Source organism: Eurosta solidaginis, chromosome 4, assembly GCF_040869045.1.
Source record: "Eurosta solidaginis isolate ZX-2024a chromosome 4, ASM4086904v1, whole genome shotgun sequence".
Lineage (NCBI taxonomy): Eukaryota > Metazoa > Arthropoda > Insecta > Diptera > Tephritidae > Eurosta > Eurosta solidaginis.
The window spans coordinates 277,636,082-277,648,960 of record NC_090322.1 but is presented as its reverse complement, the minus strand read 5'-3'; the positions used below and the strand labels follow the sequence as shown (position 1 = coordinate 277,648,960).

The window sequence follows — 12,879 nt, the reverse complement described above, 5'->3', positions numbered from 1 at the left end:
TATCTTTGGATTGCTTGCTGAAACAGCTGGGCGATTTAATTGCAACTCCTGTATACGACCTCTCAAAGCATCCACCTCGGCTTCGATTTTTTCCTCAAACTGTGTTATTTTCTCGTCCATACGCGCTTCGAGTTTTGATGATATACGCGCCTCTTGCGCTTCGAGTCGTATTGTTATGCGTGCCTCTTGTTCTTTCAGTTGTGTTTCCATCTTTGATGTTATTCGTGTCTTTTGGGATTTCATCTGTGAGGCATATACGTTTTCTGTTCTTCCAGTTGAGTTTCCATCTTGGATGTTATGCGTGTCTCTTGCGATTCCAGTTGGGATGCCATATATGTCTTCTGTTCTGGCAGTTGAGATGACACTGTCGATGTTTGAGCAGATATTGAAGCTAAAATTATGTTCAAGTCTGTGCTCGTAACTGTCTGCGATGTTTCATTTTTCTCTTCAATTTTTGTTGCCTCGTCAACATCAAGATGAATGACATATTCTTCCACGTTAATTCCTTCTGCTTCCATTGCCTCTCGTTGTCGTGCCTGAAGTTCGAGTTTAATGCCGGTTGTATTTAATCCACGGCTCTCCAACTCCTTCTTCAGTTGCTGGATCTTTAATTCACTGAACTTTGCCATGTCCTTGTTGTCCTCTGGAATTTATTCAGCAATTCGTCTTCTGACACCAATTGTAACTAATTTACTTGCAAATCCTCTTATTTCGAATCACTAAACTGTTGAATAAATAACTCCAATATTTAATAATGCAAAATGGCCTTTATTAAAGTACTTCACAATAAATAACTCTACTATTGCCCGACAGATAGCGTGCTTAATCGAAACTGATTGTAGCGCCTCTACCGTTGAGTACTTTTATACTCTTTGATTTCTTCGTTGCATCTTCTAGGCGCTTCTGTTCTAGAATCTACTAGTTGGTTATCTGTTATAATTATAACTACAGATGTACGTGTATAGCTCTCAAATGCGAGTGTGTTTGTGAGCGACACTTCCACAATTATAATTGCGTATCTCAGATAGATATCTGCATGTGTTTGTACGTTGCTTCTCTGCTGCGTGTACGTACATATGTGTAGGCATAATGATTGAATTATTGATGTGCATTCACGTCACTGCTTAGCATCGGCTTAGAGATGGCAGTACCCCTTAGTGTTGCTAATATTCGTAACAATATATATATATATATATATATATTTTTTTTTATATCATGAAGTCGCCCATTTTTTATTTGGTGTCAACTTTAAACAAATAAAAACCAAAGCTTTGGGAACATTTTCTTCTCTATATGTACTTGGAAACTTGTTGCTGCTTTCCAGATTTGTTTTCGAGATTTGGAACTGAGATGTGATTATTATCATCCAAATTAAACCCGTTATAGCTTCCTTTCGAGCAGAGCTTTGTCTGCATTGGGTCCGGCTTTAAGATATTTTGTTCCTTTACAAACTTTATTGAGTTCCTGCATGGGGTTATTAAAGACTACCACTCCGTCTCCTTTCTCACCTAATTGCCTCATATGTGGAATCTCTATACCAAATATCGAATACCTGCTTCACCTGGCCGACCGATTTCAATATATTTGATTGTATAAAGCTTTGCGAAACTATATGAAGCTAAAGAAATTTTTTAAATCGCTTTCATTTTTATAAATAAGATATAGATAGATAAATGACCCGTGCTTCTGTCCGATAATAAGACTCTACCATTAGCCAGCCTCTCCCTTCTTCTCACCATATTTGATCCATGTCTTTCCTCAGTACCTATCCCTTTTACATTCTCGATTTTTCTCTCTTCTACTTACAATTTCTTTCCTCTCCCTGATCATTACTCAATTCTTCTACTTCTCCTTCCTTACTCATGCTTCCTTTTCATCTTCCCCTCGCAATTTCTTCATTTTTATTTTCTTTCCTTATTCACAGTTTCTTTATTTTCCCTTCTCTTTCTGCCACTCTTCAAATCCCACTCCGATATCTTATTTTCGAAAAGCTACCTAAACAATACATTTCAAATAAATTGCACCAAAAGTAAGACTTTTTGGAATAGGTGGGCACTATAAAAGGTTTTATTTAGAATATATCGACCTCTAGTACACTTCCAGTAGCGAAATTTTTCTCAAATAAATCTTTGTCAAAGAGATACCCCTGTACCGCATCGCACTATAAATACGATTTTTTTGGAAAAGGTCTGTCCCTGATCCGCTTCACGGAGAACAAGTTTCTCAAATAACGAGCTTGTCACGGAGGTACCCCTTCAAGCAAACCTCACCATACACTATTTTATTTAGAATAGGCTGGCCCCTGGTCAACTTCCCGGAATGAAGTTTTACTCAAATACTATCTTTGTCAAAGAAGTACCCCTGTACAAAATTTCAGGAAAATCGCACTATAAACGGTTTTATTTAGAATAGGTCGGCTCCTGGTAATTCCCAGACCAAATTGTGGTTCTAAAGCTTCATCCAACCCCCTTGAACATACATAAAATTTCATCAAAATAGGTCCAGCCGCTTAGGAGTTCAGTGACAAACACACAGAGAAATATACATATTGTCACGGATATTAGCATCCCTAAGCTATACCATCACTAAGGCGATGCTAAGCGATGTTCACGTCAATAATCAAATCATGTATACACATATATAAGGCAGCCGAGAGATGTCACACACAGATGCATTTACTTATACGCCTATGTGTGTGCGAGAGACTGTAAACTACAAACTCGCATACATCTGAGAGACGCTGAAAAGTAGAAAATTGTAAACAAGTAGAAACTATATGAGAACTATAAACACTCGAAATAGTTGGTAAGTTCTGGAAATAGAAGAGCCTAGATGTATGCAGCGTAAACTATAAAAGCGGCACAAGCGAGTAAAATGTAATTCAGTTTGATTTGAGTTATCAAGCAGTTGCGATTAAGACGATATCTAGCGAGCAATAGCAGTATTATTTTGAATAGTAGAGTTTCATTGAGCTATCAATCAGTGTGGTTATTAAGCAAGCTATTCGTTGCACATTTTGAGTGTATTGTGAAGTACTTTAATAAAGGCCATTTTGCATTATTACAAATTGGAGTTATTTATTCAACAGTTTAGTGATTCGAACTTAGCAGAGGATTGCAAATAAGAGGATTTGCAAGCAAATTCGTTACAATATGTATATGTACAAGTACCAGTGGCGGATCGCGAATTTGGCTGTTGAGGGGTAATTGGTATCAAAAAGTTTCATAAATTTTGTTTTATTTTTATAAAAGCGGTATTCATGTATAAATTGCCATGCATCTTGAAATGCCAAAATTTTGTGCCTACTGCTATTTCCATGCTCAAGAAAAATGCAAATTTTTCTTGAATGTTCGCTTTTGATCTGCGTACAGCGCTTAATAATACCAAAATGTAAGCTTTCGATTTCAAAGTATTTTCGAAATAAATGTTATGATAAAGACACAGCGTGAAAATTTCTGAAAGTGATCACCGAAAAACGTCATAATTTATTTTTGAGCAACAAAGCTTTTATTCGATAGCTATAGATAATACAAACAAATGCTCGTCTTCGATTTTTCCAAAAAAACTGTATCCTTAATTATCGCCATTTGAATTTTTCTGGTCCTTTTTCTTTTAAAGTTGAATAGTAACGATAGGCTTCACCGATTTTGACAATTCAAACACCAATTGTTTGCAATTAAAAACTCTTTAAGAGCACATTTTTTATTTCTGTGAAATAAGTTTCTATTTTTAAAATTTTTGCAAAAACCGTGCAAAAAAAAATTGTTCTGGAGCACATTTTTGCACGCAAGGAAAACCAGATTCGCAAAATTTTACTCTCTATGATATTCCGTTGAGAAAAAAATGGCCCGAAGTATTGATGCTAGATATTTTCATTTGCACACCTTGGACTTGGAGCAAAATCATCGTAAAATAACAATTTGAAAATAGATAATAGGCATGAACAATATCCGAACGTAGAATGATTTCAATAAGTGTATATTTTAATTTCTAAACCAAATTCGGATTTCTCGACCTTCAATGCCCAATATTTGCCCCCCGTAGATCCGCGCCTAACAAGTACATATATAAGACTTCATGAATTTTAATTATCGTGGATGTCGATAAAATCCATCGTATGAAATTTGTTTTTAAAATTTTCCGTCTGGTGTCATGATTTTGATGAAAATGTCATTGTCCCCGCAAAAGTCAAGCGTCTAACGTGAAAGTAAGTGAAACTTAAAAAAGAACCTACCTCCAACTTATAATATTAAATATAATTTTTAAATGCATTTCATTAACTTTTCCTTTATAGACAAGTGCGGCTCTTCGGAGGTTATCGCGTGTTATGCATTCCAGTAACATCGCCACAATCAACCAAGATGTTGCGTTTATAAATATGAAGGAACTTCAGACTTGGCAACTGAAGTTTATTTCGCCTTGCCCATTCACATACAAAATTTAGCGAAGCACTGTTTTAAACATTCTCCCTATACAACAAAAATACTTGCTAACATATTTTGTGCCGTATTCATTTCTTATATTGCAGTTTTTAATTGCGTAAAGGTTAGAAAAGTTACCAACGAACGGGAAAAATAATTTCAATTGCGAAGTGCGCCAGCACCCTTAGCCAAAGCAAATGTCAAAGTCTTCTTCTTACGCTTTGCTTGCAACAAAAGTTGCAGGTTGGCTACTTTTTCATGTTAGATGGCGCCAGTGTCGCTTAACCTACCGTTCTCCATAAAAATAGGTGCAATCTACTCATAATGCATAAGATTGAGTAAAACACATCTATATGAAAAGCTGCTTATTTCACGGGGTTTTAAGCCTTGTTTTATTCATTTACGTCCCCGCACAGAACCCTGATTGTTCGTTTTCAATCGAAACAACAAGAGCAACCCAGATTTACCTGTAATTCCACAATGGCTCTAACATCCCATATGCCATTCGGACTCGGCATACAGTTATCATTATTTTACCATATTTGTTCAAAGGATTGACTAAAATAATTTTGATAATACTTCAAGTTTTTTCTTATTGATTTGTTTTATTTAAGCTTTTAGATCATCCGACTTTATAAAAAGCTATTCAAAAGCAACATTATTTAAGCGATACAGTAAAAATAAATACATAGGTACTTACATAATTGTAAAATTTATATAAACACATATACATAGATTTGATTTTATAGAATTATGTTGGAGAAGGCAAAAAATTATCAGTTAATATCACTTTAGTAATGAGAATTACAATTTTTAAAGGCTTTGTAATAGGCAATATTGGGAAACACTCTTTGGGGCTTGGTTAATCTATAATCTAGATCTACTATCAATATTTATTGATTGTGTAGTTCAAAAAATAGAGTCTTTCTTAATTATTTGTAACTACTAGGGAAACCAAAAGTATGCAAAAATATACTAATTTTAGGTGCTTGTAAATATGATTGATTATAAACAAGTATTAATTGTAAAATATGCGAAAAAATTTTACACAAGTATAGCTCAAACTTGTATATTTTATTGGTTTAATGGTTACGAGTTACGGCGGCCGCCGTGGTGTGATGGTAGCGTGCTCCGCCTACCACACCGTATGCCCTGGGTTCGCACCCCGGACAAAGCAACATCAAAGTTTTAGAAATAAGGTTTTTCAATTAGAAGACATTTTTTCTAAGCGGGGTCGCCCCTCGGCAGTGTTTGGCAAGCGCTCTGGGTATATTTCTGCCATAAAAGCTCTCAGTGAAAACTCATCTGCCTTGCAGATGCCGTTCGGAGTCGGCATAAGACATGTAGGTCCCGTCCGGCAAATTTGTAGGGAAAATCAAGAGGAGCACGACGCAAATTGGAAGAGAAGCTTACATTTTTTTTTTTTTTAATGGTTACGAGTCATAAAAAATATGATGTTGCATACTTTGGGTTGCCCTGGTAACTACATTTACATGCGTATAATTGTTTTTTTTTTAAGTTAAGATAAGTTAAGAATGATTTGTAAGAAAGTTCTTGTTTTCAAAGTCAAGTGGCAAAATAAAAAAAACGCTAGATTGTGATTTGCTAAACAGTAACACGCAGGAAAAACATTGCTCCATGTAGTTGCAGTACAAGATGTCTTTTGTATGAAAAGCAATTGTATTATGATTCGTTGCTTAACCCTTCACGCGTGGTCTGTTGATGACAGCGGGTGATGCGGATCACATAGTCTTAACTCATTGCGCTCATTTAAATATTAAAATTCCATAGATATTCCTGGGTATATGTACATATATGTACGTATAGCCAAAAATTTTAACCTAATGTTGCATTTTATTTTGAAGCGTAACTGTGGACGTACTTCCAACACGTCGTCGATCAAACTTTGGCTGTGGCAATCCATCACGAATACCGATGGCAGTAACCGCTGCAAAACTTGATCCTTCTGGTGTCTCATTTAAAATATGACCAACTTTTTGAAGATAGTCACGTATTGATGTGGACACAGCCCTTTCATAGTCCACTTGCATTGGTGCCAATTGATGATGCAGCCTTCCACCGTCAATAGCCTCACTTAATGTCGTATTCAAGATAAGATACTTAATGACCGCCTGAAAAAAATGAGAAAATAAGTTAACACAAGCATATGACTCGATAAATATCAAACTCGCCAGGCACCCAAACTGTTATGCCTTTTGAAATAAAAGTTCTTCAGAAAAGATAGTTTCCGGATTTTTAATTTTTAGTTTGATATAAATTATTTAGTCCGAACTTTTATTATTTAAGGACAGAGTAAAAGTGCGGCCCTATAACTGCTGGACGCGTTCTTAATCCAGACACTAAGGAGCATCGATTGGTAAAAAATTCGTGTCATTTGGATGGGCCATTCCTTAATTATGGGCCTGCACTGTCCTTAAATAAAGTCCGGACTTAACTTTGATTTGCGGATTTCGACAAAAGGGTATCACCGGGATCCCATAAACGATTTGGAACAATTTTTTCACCCGGACTTTTTCGACTCAAAAAAAAAAAAAAATTGGGTGCGTGTGCTTATGTACGCGCGTGAGAAGTTATACTTCTTTGGCATTATTAAAATATGCCAAGGGCTAGCTATATACCAATTTCAGGACAATCGAACAGTGAATAGAGTTTGTTAGAATAGATTGGTCCCTGAAAACTCCGCAGGAACAGTCTCCGGGTCGGTATAAAGCTACATAAGCTGCCTGCCAACATATGAGCCGTTTATTTTGAAAGTGGCATAAGTCATTTCATGTCGTTTAGGTTCAGTGGTAGTTTGTTCGTATCTCTCCTCGCCTCCAGTTTTTTAGAGTCCAATATCCAAAAGATGCAATTCTTATTATTATTTTATAATTGCAGAACCATCTATATATGCATTCGTTCGAAAATAACAATGCATTTAAGACCATGAGTTGGAAATGACTTATGCCACTTTCAAAATAAACGGCTCATATGTACATCCTTCATTATACATGTACATTTATATATAGGTTAATCTCCTTAGCAGACAAACATTAGCTAATATGTACTAGAGCTCGTGATATTTGAGTAATCGACTATTCGCATTAATCGAAAGCTCTAATATTCGATTTTCAGAACTCGATTAGTTGAAATCGAATAAGCTTACATCGTCGATTATTCCATTAATTGCTCGTTGTCGATTATTCGAAAAATCGCTGATGAACGAATGTTATAATATACAGCGGTAAATTTTAAGCATAAAAACTCGATATTTTCCATTTTAAATCAAAGTTTGTGTTTGCTGCTCTAGCGCAACATTAGCAGCGAAAAAAATGCTTTGCTACTGCTACGGCTCTAAATATGAATAGCGTATAGAGTAGAGCCATTGCATAAAAAGTAAATGGAATTCTCTGCTGGTTCTATGGTCTACGTCGTGTTTTAGAACGCAGAAAATAGCTAAATAATAACTACGATCGATATGGTTTTTCGGGCAGAGCTGTAGGGTAGGTGGGACGTTGTCCTCCGTGGTCATTTACGGAAGGTTTAAGGGACTATTTTTGGGTTATTCTATTTCAACATTCATCCGAGTCATTTAAATCTCTCTTCGGGGTGACGTCGATATGATTTCGTAGATTATTTTCGGCCCTCCCGGGGTCATTACGGGATCAATTTGTGGCCATTTCGTAAAGACTATTTCGGTGTAATTTCGAGATCATTCGAGCGTAACTTTGAGATCACTTCAAGGTCTATTTTTGGTTCTTTTTTGCAATAATTTTGGTTTATTTTGGTATTTTCCTGGGAAAATTTTACGATGCCTGTGGCGACTATTTCGGATCCTCAAAGTACTAAGAAATGGCCCGGAAAGCCCCAAGATAGACCACAATATAGGTCATGGTAGTGCCATAGCTTTTCTATCACATTTTAAGCTACGGATCAGCTTTATTCTCTATTCGTGTTCACTGCTGCGGCAGTTCAAAAAATAAAAATCACAAAATAGCTAAGTTACTAATTTTTTCCTACATGCTGCGCACATGACCTATGAATTGGCGTATCCGGCTTATCTTGCCACTATTCATTATTACTAAATGGAAGGGCACGTCTATTTCTAGAAAGATTTAAGGATTGACGAAATTGAACTTAACATTTTCAAAACTGTTTAAAATCATACCGTAATAAAAATCATAAACATTGCAGAACATGTCTGGTATTTAGTAGTCCTTAATGCTATTCCTTAACGTGTAATACCCAAAAATATTCAGTAATATCCCCCAAATTATCGAGAAAGTAATTACGTTACTGTTACTGGGTCTAAAACTGCCACTCCGTGGGACATAATTAGATTCTTGCTACTCAAGCATTTATTCGTAAAAAACGTCAGAATTTTTGTGATTAATTAGGCGGATTTAAATTTAATCCTTTGGGCTTAAAGTGGTGAAAATTGCATTAAAATACTTTTCTCCCGTGATCGGGAAATCGGTGTTCACTCATCACAACTCGGCCGATTTCGAGTGTACTTTTCATTGTAGAAAGATCAGGAAGACACCTTGGAAAAGTGCGGACGTCTATTTTTGATCCCGTTTTAAAATTTCTACAAATATATTGATTTCTCCCGAAAGTATTGTACGCTTACTTATGTATACTAATCGATTAAATTAATAAAGATCCAACAAAGAAGAAATAGAAGATATATGTGGTACATGCATGGCGTATACGTAATGAATGATGTAATGTGTGAACACTTCACACAAAATCGAACTTCAATTTTGAAAATCGAATCGCACTAAATGTGCGATTATTTGAATAATCGAAAAAAAAAAAATATTGGAATAGTGAAATTCGTTTTCGTATCGTAAAATTTGGTTTTTAAATGGCACCACATCAGGCACCAAATCAGTAACATGTTCTTCTGTTATTCACAGTAGATCCAGTTCCATCATTCGTCTTCTTATCAAACTCCGTTTTAATTGATACCAAAAATTTTTATTTCGCACAAAACTTTGTACCCCTTGAAGTTGGGAGGAGAAAAGCAATCCTTAAGTTCTTAAGGATGTTTTGCCCTTCCCCACTTCAATAGTTCACAAACAGGGAGTGCAACGCCATTCATCCAGCCTGTTTTTTGTATACAGCTTGACCAAACCAAGCCTAAAAATGTTTCAGCTATAACTTTTTGACTCAACCTCATACTTTGAAATTCCTGACTTATATCTATAATTCTTTATTACTGTTATTTTACACGCTAGTAGTATATTTATAAGTTCGTATATTGTCTTGTAATTATTTATGAATGCTGTTGTACTAGAAAAGATTCCAAAATTGAATGTATACTAATTATTAACATGATTTATTTATGCTTGCGTTGCAGATCCCAGGGAACCGAAGGTATATGTAGGTAATACACTTAGTTTGAAAGTATTAGTGTAAGTAGGTATTTTAGCTTATAGAAATGTTGTATAAAAGAAACAACTTTTTAATAAACAGTTCAATCGGCTGCCGCTTCCATGGCACTCAATTCCGTCTGGTGCCGCTTAATTGGCACTATACCAAATTCAATTATTTCAATTATTACATGGCGATCCTGCTAGTTCTGCTTAAGAATAGGCAGACTGCTATTTAAAATGCAGTCTGCTAAACATTTTTAGCAGGGTGCCACAATTATTACATGGCGATCCTGCCTTACAGCTGCAAACACGGGGAAGAAAGCATAAAACTAAATACCGCATTAAGCTCTTTGCGGCCTTATTGGCAGAATTTATTAACAAATTAAACAACACTTATTCCGGTAACTTGGGTTTATGATCACCAGTTGGATGATAACCGCCACATTTGTCCACGCATTGGAAATGTATTGCACTACCGCCACCAAAACGACCACCACCGACGCATAACGAAGTGGAATGAAGAAGGGATCCTGCAAACTAGAAAGAAGACAAGATCATGGAGAACGAGGAACATCCAAGCAGAATTAGTTAAGTTATTTTTTTATTTAAGTATTTTTAGAAGCATTTGGCAACCTAACGGCCGCCAGTTTATGGGCAAAAAGTAGATTTTTGCCAATAGAATTAAGAATTGTTTTTTCCATCTAAATTTTTAAATGAACAATATAAGTAGTCAGGAAGAATTTGACGCAGTATTTTTGCGTTGTAGTAGATTAATAGAAGAAGAAGAAACAACAGTTATGTAACAAAGAAAAAAAATCATTTAAATTTTGTAAACATTTTTTAACTAATGGAACTTAGGCAGATCAATGAATATGAAGAAAAAGAAAAAAAAAATATGAAGCCCAAAGTGGCATAGAAAATGAAATAAAAATAAAAATAGTAGAGAAATAAATTTGCAAATTTCAATATTCTGTAAAGTTTGTTAAGTAAGAAAAAATAAATTATATTTGGAAAAAAAAAAAAAAATATTTTTAAACAGAAAAATTTTTACAAACAAGAAAGTTGTAAAATAAAATTTTACGATCAAAATCAATAATTTTATTAGGCTTAAATTAGTCCTTTTTCATATTCTTAGTCCTATTTAAAAAAAAAAAACCTTATTACCTTACTATTAAAAACCCATTTCCAAACAATAACCCTCAAAATGCTTCAATTAACAGAATACTTTCATGAGACAAACTTTATCAGAACTGTCTAAGTTCGATAGCAAACCAAAAATTTGAGTAAACTTTTCGGATGCTCATAACATCTTTGCAAAAGTTTTGATGGGCAATCTTTTAAAAATGCATGTACTTAATATTCTTCTAATCACATACCTATTATAAAAATAACGAATTTGATATATATATCACAACTAGAAGACCCGGCAGACGTTGTCCTGCCCTAAATTTGGCCAATCTGCATACATTGTGAGGACCCAAATCCACCGGCTTTGGAGCCCACACATTCGAACCTACAAATATTTATCAAAACTCATTAAAACGTGTATAAATCCTACTTGAATTACAATGAATTTATACATATAGCATGTAAAATGTACAAAAACTGAATTATATGAACTAAATTTACACATAAAAAAATAATCATTTTTGAATTACCCTAATATACATGTAAACATTCATGACAACATCTAATTTCTTCGTTTAAATAATTGTCTCTGCCCGCATACGGTAAATATTTTGGTTGAACATTATAATTTCCACAGATAACCCATAACCGGCTGGAATTTCAAATAATGCTGGGATTACAGCAATGCAATAAGCAACGCACATAAGCTCCCATTGCAAGAACACCAAAAACATACAAACATACGTATACCAAGCTATTGCGACCAAGCACAACAGGCATTAAAGCGAACCGTCGGGGCGGACATCGCACAAAGAGAAACGAAAAAATGCAATGTACTAGGAACGGTCACGTTAGCATACCAACAACACAGCGTGGGTACTAGACACAAGTTACCTACGAAGGGCAACCAACTCGTCGACAACAACAAGACCCAATAAGCAAGCAGCAGAGGGAAAACAAAAATGACTATGCTAGCTAACTGGAGATGCGTACCAACGAACTCACATGTTAGGGGGGGCAGTACAAGAGGCATTTTTACATACGCAATTTGGAGATAAATACTTATAATGCGATATATGGGTAGAATAAGACAGTTAAATGTAAGATACCTTAAGTAAATACATATGTATAATAAGTAAAATTTATTGTAGGATAACTGTCCACCTGCGCGTGGATAAGTATAAAAGGGCGACAAATTTCGCGAATTGAGACAGTAGCCAGCTAGGTATAGTAGCCTGCTAACGCCTTGTTTAGCGGTGAATGGGACTCCTGGGATTTTTCCATCTCACGAGTTCTTTATTTTAGCGACTTTGGGGGTTTTTCCAACCCCATCGTTGGAGGGATTGTGGTGGTTTTTCCACCTCCGCAACCTTCAGAAAGAGCAGGGTATCCTTAAGCTATATACTCGGTGGGGGTTTTACCAACTCCACCGACTGGGAGGAAGTGGTGGTTCTCCACCTCCACTTTCTTTACGAAGTAGTCTGAGATTTTTAGTTTAAGCGTAGTCCCGGTGGGGGTTTTCCCAACCCCATCGGCGTAGAACCGACGGTGGTTTCCCACCTCCGTCGCCATAGTTTTAAGGATAGTTTGAATATTTCGGAATAAAGAGTTTATAACGTTTCTTTTTAACAACAAAACGGGATCTTTCTCTTTAAAAGGAGACGATAGGGATTCTTCTCTAATTCCACAGGGATCCTGGACAGACTGAGCATACCCCGGCGCAAGGAAAAGTCCGTCACAAATGGCGCCCGAGCAGGGACACTGAATACATAGAGTCACATGGCAAACAGATAACCACACAGAGGATTTCGAGACACAAACCACAGAGGATTTCGAGATACAAAACATCCACAGGAAAGGCACGGAGAGAAAGCAAAATACCTAGCAGGCATGGTGAAGGTAACTTGGGTGTATTACCTCAATCGTGAGGAACTTCTCAAATACGCATCCGA

General features: G+C 35.9%; 1 protein-coding gene across 3 annotated transcripts in view; it reads right to left on the bottom strand.

Annotated features, from left to right (window-relative positions):
• Positions 1-5,924: 5,924 nt before the first annotated feature.
• The window catches only part of LOC137247499 (scoloptoxin SSD14-like), an 84,236-nt gene continuing 77,281 nt past the window's right edge, over positions 5,925-12,879 (bottom strand). For 2 of the 3 annotated variants that reach the window (XM_067778451.1, XM_067778452.1), the window contains exon 7: positions 5,925-6,553. In XM_067778451.1, the coding sequence (XP_067634552.1) occupies positions 6,263-6,553 (291 nt within the window). In that variant the 3' untranslated portion in view covers positions 5,925-6,262. Of the gene's footprint in view, positions 6,554-10,140; positions 10,337-12,879 lie in introns of those variants that run through there. The other variant, XM_067778453.1, reaches the window with a different exon arrangement.